This window comes from Microtus ochrogaster, unplaced genomic scaffold, assembly GCF_000317375.1.
Source record: "Microtus ochrogaster isolate Prairie Vole_2 unplaced genomic scaffold, MicOch1.0 UNK3, whole genome shotgun sequence".
NCBI classification, from domain to species: domain Eukaryota; kingdom Metazoa; phylum Chordata; class Mammalia; order Rodentia; family Cricetidae; genus Microtus; species Microtus ochrogaster.
This window is the reverse complement of record NW_004949101.1, coordinates 18,625,327-18,634,805: the sequence shown is the minus strand read 5'-3', so window position 1 is coordinate 18,634,805 and position 9,479 is coordinate 18,625,327. Positions and strand designations below refer to the sequence as shown.

The window sequence follows — 9,479 nt, the reverse complement described above, 5'->3', positions numbered from 1 at the left end:
TAAAAAGGAGATTCAGGAATTCTTGGATGTTTCAACTTGAACCCATCCTATTCCAAAGGTCTTCACAGTGAACAACTATTTTTTTTTAAAAAAAAAAAAAAAACTTGATTTTAGCTTCCTCCTAAGGAAACAGCAGCCCCGACATCTGAAAAGTCTGCTGGACCTGACTTTTTTCGATGTGGTTTTGCATCTTTCCTGTGTTCTTTCTGACCCCAGAATCAAGACAAATTATCCTACACTGGAAGTAACCCCAATAACTAAGCATTGAAGATATCCTTGGTTGTCTCTTCTCCTCAGACAGGTGCAAACTCCAGAACTGTGAGCCAATTCAGTTTCTTTTCTTTACAAGTCACTTCATCTGCGGTGCTCTGTAGTAGCCCTGTGGAGTGGGCTAGGATCCTCAGCTAGCGAGTACTAATAAGTCGCATGTCTTTGCTGGGGTTTCTGTATGACTTTTTCAATATAAAGCATCCTTCTGAAAATGAATGATGTCGTCTGCTTCAGCAATGGCCTGACTTTAGATCAGGATGTCCCTATGTGCTGGGAGTGGAGGGCAGAGGCCTTTTCTAGAGAGGCTCACCCGTCAGCCTGCTGGGAGCTGGGAAGGCAGGAGTAGCTGAAAAGAAGTAAGTGATGAAGAACTCACTCACCAGGAATTCAGCAGCAGCGACTGAAGACCACGGAGAATGGACGTGGCGGTCTGGAGCTAAAAGTGGGTGTGGCAGGGTGAATGAGCATGCCCCCATACGCTCATGTGTTTGAATATTTGGTCCCAGTTAGTGGGACTTTTGAGGAAGGGTGAGGAGGTGTGGCCATCTTGGAGGAGGCTTATCACTAGGTGTGTCCCTTTTGCGGTTTCAACAGCCTCCCACCATTCCCAGGGTGCTCTCTGCCTCCTACTTGCGGATCGAGATATGAGCTCTCCAAGCCTCCTGCCACCATATCTTCAGTTCACCGTCACCGACCTTAAGCCTCTGAAACCGTTATGTCAATTAAACACTTGCTTTTTCAAGCTGACTTGACCATGATGTTTTATCACAGCAATAGTGTAGTAGGAGCAGTGGGTTGCATTCCCGCCCGGCTCCCGCACGCCTAGCTTTATACTGCCTGGCCCATTAGTTTCAGCCTCTTATTGGCTAACTCTCACATCTTGCTTAACCCATTTCTTTTTTTTTATATTTATTTATTTACTCATTATGTGTACAGTGTTCTGTCTGCCTGTATGCCTGCAGGCCAGAAGAGGGCACCAGCCCTCATTACAGATGGTTGTGAGCCACCATGTGGTTGCCGGGAATTGAACTCAGGACCTTTGGAAGAGCAGGCAATGCTCTTAACCGCTGAGCCATCTCTCCAGCCCCCGCTTAACCCATTTCTAATAATCTGTGTAGCACCATGAGGTGGTGGCTTACCGGGAAGGATTCTTAACCTGCGTCTGTCTCGGAGAGGAGAGTCATGGCGACTGCCTCACTCTTTCTTCCTCCCAGCATTCTGTTCTGTTTACTCCACCTACCTAATTTTCTGTCCTATCAAAGGCCAAGGCAGTTTCTTTATCAACCAATGAAAGTAACACATAGAAAGATGACCCTCCTCCATCACAATAGAAACCTGAACTAATATGTAAGGAAGCTTGGGAAAGGGCCTTTTTAACACCTACCAGAGATTTTCAGCATCCAAATCTAGATAGGACTCCAAACTTTTCAACGTTGGTTGAGGATTGTGTGATAGAGACTCCAGACCCAGAGACTAAAAGCTGGCTGCCCATCATCTCCCTACCCTGCTGCCCTGCCTTGCAGCTATGGGTGACGCTTCTGATGCATTGACAGAAACCGGAGTCAAGTTGGTAAGTGGGTGGCACCCTTAGTGTGTGCTGACGGCTACAGAGAGCCAGGGAAGGGGAGAGAAGTCTGAAGGCTATTTGGATTTATAAGGTCACGGTGGGGATAGATGGGGTGACTTCTCTATCAAATCCTAGATTGTCAGAACACGGTTTAAGAATGGAGTCATGCAGCGGGATTCTGAGTGCTTGTGAGAGAACGCCAAGAAAACAAGAGTCGTGTGACCTCAGCTTCCTCAAAACCACAGAGTTGTTTTTGGAATGTGCTTCGTGCTCTTCACGAAGCACACACGTGTCCTTACATCACGTGGATGTATCAGACAGGAGTGAGTTTACTGTAGATTATCCATGACAATTGCCTATTGCTGTTTATCTGCTTCTGTGGAAAAATGGGTTGTACCACATGGGGCTTGTCCTTATGATTGTGTACAGCCCAAACTCACGAGAACTTTCCTCATGTGACCTTTCTTAACTCTCAGAGTCTAAACTGCCTGAGGCTCTGAATAAGGCTGGCTTCGACAGGAGACTCGAGTCTGCCTCGTTTTAGGCTCTCCTCTCTCAGGTCCCACCTCTAGAGCGGTAAACACTGGATGAAGTGTATCTGCATAGAAACTGCTAGAGTCCTGCTAAGCTGTACTGTTGCCTACTGACTCTGGTTATGGTCAGTAGAAATACAATCTTTAAGATCCTTAATGCCTAAGTGTCCTGTCTTGCCCTAGAAAGAAGCAGATATGTAGGGGAGGCATTTGACAGACCTAGTATCTTTCCCCACTACAATTATTCTAATTGTGTTCCTGTCACTTTGGAGCAGGGAGGCGACATCTGTACAGGTCAAAGTGGATGAAGCAGCCTGAGTACTGGCAGCCATAGGAAAGTTTGTTAAAGTAACATGGAAAAACTCCAAAAGGCTGATGGAAAGGCACTCATCCTAGGACACAGACTAGATGTTAAGGGAAGGGAATATTTTTGCAGAGACTCATTCAGCAGCCCTCTAGAGGGCTAGAGGACTAGAATGCTGGCGTCTAAATGGTGCTGAGACTTCTCTCTGATTTTGGTAAGGACATGGCAGAGGTAGCTGCGGGCTAGGGTAGCTGAACCCCAAGCCTAGGCTTTTAGAGGCTGCTCATACTGCCTGCCCTGTACGAATTATACATGTTCTGTGGGCATTGAGTTTCTGGAATATGTGAGGGTCTTTGGTTACTAGAAAACAGGTCCAGGTGTAGGTAGATGAAAGATACCAAGTAGCCTACCATGCTCACGTCTGCTGTGGTGGTTCCCGTGGTGGCTAGCTCATCAGCACAGGTCCCCATTGAGATTCCTGTGATGCCTTTGGAAACAGCATCCTGAAACTCCACACTGCCCCCTGCAGAGGTTTCTACTGCCCATTCTTTACATTGCAGCTGGAGCTGGACCAGAACCTCTTCTGGGGCATTTGCTGGCTCTTCCCCGGGTTTCAGGCATTGGACTAGGAGTCTCCAGGCCTCAGTGGGACCACCTTCCAAGGCCTGGAGCTGAGTCACTGCATGGTGGACCTTGGCTGCCCATTCCCACTTAAGCCAATCCAGCATATGCAATCCCTGCTCCTCCGGGTGTTTTTGGAGCTCAGGGACCCTCTCGGCCACCTCCTTAGTGAGCATGAGAATGTTCTCTAGAGACACAAGAAGGTCTTCCTGGAAGGGTCCAGACTCTTGACTTTCTGCTATGATTCCCTGCACAGCTTGGATAATAGACAGCATCCTTGTCTGGGAGCCCTTGCCAACAGCATCTTGGAACATATGCTCATAGACAGTGTTAATGCTGCTCAGATGGTTGGTCAGGGCCTTGACTCGAAGGCTGAGTTCCAAGCAGAGAAACTCAAAGCGTGTGGAGAGGCTGGGACATGGCTTGGGGGAGGAGACCAAGACACGTGCCACCTCCAGCAAGGCATCTGTGAGTACATGAACTTCTCGACACAGGAAGGAAACCTCATCCTTTACCTGTTCGTCACCACACAGAACACGAGACAGCTCGGCGGCCTCTTGTAACTTTTGGGAAACATGCGCTGCCTGCTCTAACCCTTCTTGCAACCCTTGCTGGCTCTTCACTGCTTGCTGCAGGGGCAGTAGGAACAGGCCCTGTCTCCTGCTGAGCCTCCTCATACACTGCATCAAGTCCTGCACAGCCGCTGCCCACAGAAGGCACTCATTGTCAATGTGCTCATCCCTCACCTTGGGGGCTTGGCAACCATCAGAGGACAGAACTTGGTCCAACAGCTGTTTAGCATGGACCTCTGTTTTTTCCAATCTACCTTGCAGCTCTAAAATCATTCCCGGGTGCTCCATTGGGCCAGGGCTCTTCTCGTCCAAATTCACAGGACCACTTTTGGCTGCTACTTGAACCATTGAGGCCAAATTCTGCTCAAGTTCCACAAACACTTCCGTGCTCCCTGGTAATTCAGTGGTTGGGCTACGGCAAAAGAGTTGTCGACACAGAGGGTACCAGTCACCAGCCCTGGCTAGGAGAGCCTGCCTGGCTTCCCTGGTCCTCCCAGATTGCTGAAGAGACACTTCCAGAAGTCTGTCACTTCTAGTGTTTGTGCTATGGACTTCCTCCCCGGCTAGGTCAGTAATCAAAGGCACCACTCTTGAGAATTTGTATAGTCTTGACATCCTCTCTGGTCCCAGGGGTGCTTCCCCAGCCTGGATTTCTGGGGCTGTATTCACAGTGGACTCCGGCTCTGGCATGTTGGTGCGTGGTGAGGTCACTACCCGGTGCTCCTGGCTCTCCACAGTAGTGATGACTTTGCTGACAGCAAGGAATGGTGAGCCCCACCCCTGTTTGCAGGTGTCAGGGACCACCGTGTAGGAAAGTTGTTCTAGTGGTAGGAAAGAGGTGTTCATGTCATTTCCCCCTAACCCAGGCACCTGCTGGTATTTCAGCGCGGGAGCTGTAGGAAGCTGGCGACTCGGGAGAGTCAAATAAGGCCATCTCTTGGCAAGGTCAAACCTTTGGACTTGGAATCGAAGCGGGCTGAGGATGTCTGGGTGGTTGGTCCCATCCAGCCCCTCGTGGACTTGCTGAGCTGAATAGATGAGGTGTTTTGCCATAGTTAAAAAGACACCCTTGTCCTGGGCGCTGTCCCTACCTGTGCTGCCTTCAGTGGCCGCAGCCAGCGTCAAGGAAGACTGCGCCAGCTGCTGAACCACGACTCTCATCCCGTTTCGAAAAATGGGATCTGGGTCTTGACCCACATACCTGTTCATCACCTGCACTATGTGGGTGGCTCTTCCGCGTAAGAACGCCACAGGTCTGGAAAATTCTCTGGGTGCTCCGCTCCTCAGAGCCCTTGTGTACAAGTCCAAATGTTTAGCCATTTCCTGGATGGACAAACTCAGGAATTCAGGAATATCGAGAACGACATCAAAGCATGCCAAGAGGTGTTCCGATTCCCTAGCCCAGGCCTCAAGCAGAGCCTCTAGGATGTCAGGGCTCCAGTCCAGGCCTTGCGTTTGGGGACTTTGTGAAAACAGTTCCATAGCTTTGACCACAAGCCCCCAAAGACCTGCCATGGCAGCCTCCAAGTCTCTGCCAGATTGCTGTTGGGGGCAGCAGACCCAAACCAAGTGTGCCACTCGGATCATTTGCTTGGCTTGGTTGTGAAAAGCATCAAGGAGAAGTCGGAAAGTCTCTGCCAAAGCTTCGCTATTGCACTGGTATCTGATGGTGGAAGTCGCCAAGGCGGCCTGGACCAGCCTCTCTAGAGGACTTTGGGTATCTGTGAACGTGTCCAGAATCTGGTGCAGTAATCCAGCGCGGACTCCCCGAAAGAGCGCCTCAGTCGCGGCCTGCACAGCTTCGCATTCTGTCCCTTGGCTGTTCTGGGGAGACCCGTGCAACCCAGGGCAGAGCTGTAGCAGCTGGCGGCAATGGGACACTAGGTGCATCCTCTCCCTTGGCGTGGAGCAGGCGGCTAGGTGCAAGCAGTGCCACACCACGGCGACCATTGGCGCATCCAGCAGCTCACCACGCAGGTCGTTCGGCCCTGGCTCCTCCAGGACCTGCCACAGCTTCTGCAGACGATGCGCCAGTGCGCCATTCTGAGAGCGCGCACCAGGCCCTGCAATGCCGGGCTGCAGTACAGCCAGGAGCTCCCTGAGGCTCTGCCTGGTCAGGGCAAAGATGCGGCGCCGTGAAGCCACCAGCTGCGGCTCGCGCGGGTGCCGGAGGTGGCCGCGGGCGGCTGCGAGCAGCGCTGGGATGCAGCACCCTAGCCGGTGGCGAACTCGACCCAGGCGTTCGTCCCGGGCCCAGCGCGTGGTCAGGCCTCCCAGTCTAAGCAGCGCAGTCGCCAGGTCAGACAGCGAGGCGCGCAGCGAGGTAGAGTCCTCCGCCGCCTCCAGAGCCTCCAGGCAGGTCAGGCACCAACCAGCCGCTGGCACCGTCTTCCTCGCCATTGCTGCGTCTTCAAGCAGCAAGACCTGCTGGGGCGGTCACAGGAAAGAGACTTGAAGATGACTGAACATTCTTGGGGCCATGTAGCTTAAGCCTAGGAGACCTTACATTGTCACTTAACCTGAATGTAACCAAACACAGACACCGTCTAGGTGACCGGACTGGAGAATGCACCCTCCAGTCTTGGAGGTTTGCGTGTGTGCGCATTTCTTTGTAAACCAGAGGTCTGAACTGGCTGCCTTCTCTCCATATTTAGGGGACGTGGGGTTTACCCTGGACTGTCCAAAGACGTATTATTATTTAAATGAGAACGATGGGCTGGAGGGCTTCCCTGAGGCAGCTTTTCTAGCCTGACTCGCCTCTCACAGACAGCTCCATCCATCCACTCCCTATCCCTGGGGCTGGTACCCAAGCCAAAAGCCTTTCTCTCTCTTTCATTCACCACCAGCAGATGCCCAAACCCCTCCGGTTCTGCCTCTCATCCTCCCCTACCCCACTGCAATACGCTCCAATAAACCACACTACAGATGTTATTCAATGAACACCAACAAAATATTTTGAAGATTTGTATTTGAACCAGGAGCAATATCCCAATGTAAAAGTTGTAAACGGGCCGGAGAAATCGATGGGTCAGCAGTTAAGTGTACGGGCTGCTCTACCAGAGGACCGATCTTTGATTCCTAGCATCCACAAGGGGGCGCACAACTGTCTGTAATTCCAACACTAGAATTTCCTAGGCCCTCCTCTGCCCGCCTCTTCCTCAATGGGTTTACAGACGTGGTGCATACCTACACATTCAGGCAAACACTCGCAGACATAAAATAAAAATGCATAAACTCTCCAAAATAAATTTAAGTTGTATTTAGAAAGGAATGTGGGTCAGGATGAGAAACTGAGTGTGTTTGGAAATTGAGGGGTTCTTACCAGCTCCTGTTACAGCTTCAGTTTTAGCCCTGATTAAATCGGTAATGAACTCTGTCTAGGATCTTGGCAAGCACTTGGGCAGGTTTCAAATTAAGGGACGGCCAGGAGTTCCTGTGAGAACTGCATGGCCATGCGTGCTCTCCAGCGATGACCATGCTGCAGTCCAGCTCTGAGGGAGCCTTACCTTGGTAGTATCCACCAGGATCTGCTGAGCTGTGGCCACTAGCTCCTCCCAGTGGCGCTGACACTCCGGCTGCACGGGGAGCTTCTGGGTTACCAGCAGGATGTTCCTCCCGGAGAGGATCAGAGACTCCGCCACTGGCTTCATTTCCTCCCTAAACCACTCATCCTCAGAGTCTCCCGCTAGCCTGAGTGGACACATTGCACTTAGAATGTTATCACGTTAAGCCCAAAGAATCCCCTAGAAACGAGGATACACAGAAGGTATGGAGCACCAGGTGGCCATTAAACTGAACCTTGACTCCTGTGCTTAGAAGCCAAGACTTATGTTGAGTTTAAAAAACAAAACAAAACAAAAACAACAACAAAAAAACCCTCTCTTTATCCTTTCTTCAGGTGTCTTAGTTATGAACTAGAGTTGTTACCTCAATCTTAGCCTTAACAAACTTCACACGTTAAGGTTAAACAGGTTAATGACAGGCAATCTGGGTAGAGAATTCTGAGTCTCAGGCTTTTCTTTTCAACTGCCTGTATACAACTGATCCATCATCTTCTGTCCTCCAGAGTTTCAGGTAAGAAACCTGAGGCCACTCTATCTTAGTTATTAAAATAAGATAAAGCTACCAAGCTTGGCACGGTGGGGCACATCTATAAGCCCAGCTATTTGGGAGGCAGAGGCAGGAGGACCACAAGCTCTCAGTGAACATAGACCACATAGGGAGTTTGTGGCCAGCCTGGGCAACTTACTGGAAACTTGTTTTGAAGCTTGCAATAAAAAGGCTGGTGATCTAACTGGGTACTGCAGCATTTGCCTCGAGTGCCAGGTTCTGAGTTCAATCCCCAGTCCTGGGGACACAGAACTAAAAAGAAAGAAAGTTGCTGTGGCTGTGCATGCCTTGGTCTTCGTGCGGACACAGGAGTCCATTTCTCTTAGATAACAACGGGGGTATGTTTAACTTTTAGAGAATACTTTCTAAAGTAGTTGCAACATACTGTGTTCTACTCATCAAAGAGAGAGTTCAAGTTCTCACACATTCTCATCAACACTTGAGGTCGTTCTTCATTTTAAACATCCCAAGAGTTAGTGATCGTCAATGATAAAACATATTCCAGACTTTTCTCAAAGATCAAATGTGGCTTCCACAGAGTGCTTGGATGCAAGTTTTGACACTTTGTGTCATATATCAGTCCCTTTCCTTTGGGGATGAACCTATCTGCAAGTTGCTATTATTTAGTTATACGATACACAGAAATATGAACACTATTTTCACTGTGCCACCAAAGTACTTAGGCTTCAGAAATCAGAGCTACCAAGTGGCCATGTGAAATGGACATTGCTTTAAAAAAGGAAGCACAATGTGTGGTTTTCAGTTTAACTGACCCTGGGCAAGACAGGAGACAAGCATTTCACAATAGAAAAATAACAATTTTGCCAGGTGGTGGTGGCACATGCCTTTGATCCCAGCACTCCTTTGATCCCAGCACTCCAGAGGCAGAGGCAGGTGGATCTCTGGGTGTCTGAGGCCAGCCTGGTCTACAGAATGAGTTCCAGGACAGGTTCCAAAGCTACAGAGAAATACTGTCTCAAGGGGGAAAAAAAATCAAGCAATTAATTAATTATTACAATAAAAAGAACTGTAGCTCTAATTGCTATGTGGGCTTATGGTAAAGACTAAACCACCACTGAGAAATGTGAGCCAGACCATTGATATTCAATGCCACGTGTTGACAAGAGCCCAAGGTGTATGTTTCACACCAGGCTTCCATATTTTTGGTTTTCTTCTTTTAGGCTTTGCAGTGGTTTGAATGAGATTGATTGCCATAGGCTCATATATTGAAATGCTTAGTCACCAGGGCATGGTAAAGATTAAGAGGTGTGGCCATCTTGGAGTAGGTGAGGCCTTGTTGGAGAAAGTGTCACTGGGAGTGCGGGCTTTGAAGTTTCTAAAGCCCATGCCAGGCTGAGCGTGTTTTCTCTTTCTCTGCCAGCTGCCTGAGGATCAGGATGCAAAACTCTCCGCTGCTTCTCCAGTACCATGCTCCCTGTGTGCTGCCGTGCTCCCTGTGCTGCCGTGCTCCCTGTGTGCTGCCGTGCTCCCTGTGTGCTGCC

The 9,479-nt window shown here is 49.8% G+C and overlaps 1 protein-coding gene across 1 annotated transcript in view; it reads right to left on the bottom strand.

Moving 5' to 3' along the window:
• LOC101979336 overlaps window positions 1-6,267 on the bottom strand; it is a 16,306-nt gene extending 10,039 nt beyond the window's left edge. Inside the window, exon 1 of the mRNA XM_026788456.1 lies at window positions 3,085-6,267. Coding sequence (XP_026644257.1) covers window positions 3,085-6,267 — 3,183 coding nt within the window. The remainder of the gene's footprint in view (window positions 1-3,084) is intronic.
• Between the last annotated feature and the right edge of the window lie 3,212 nt (window positions 6,268-9,479).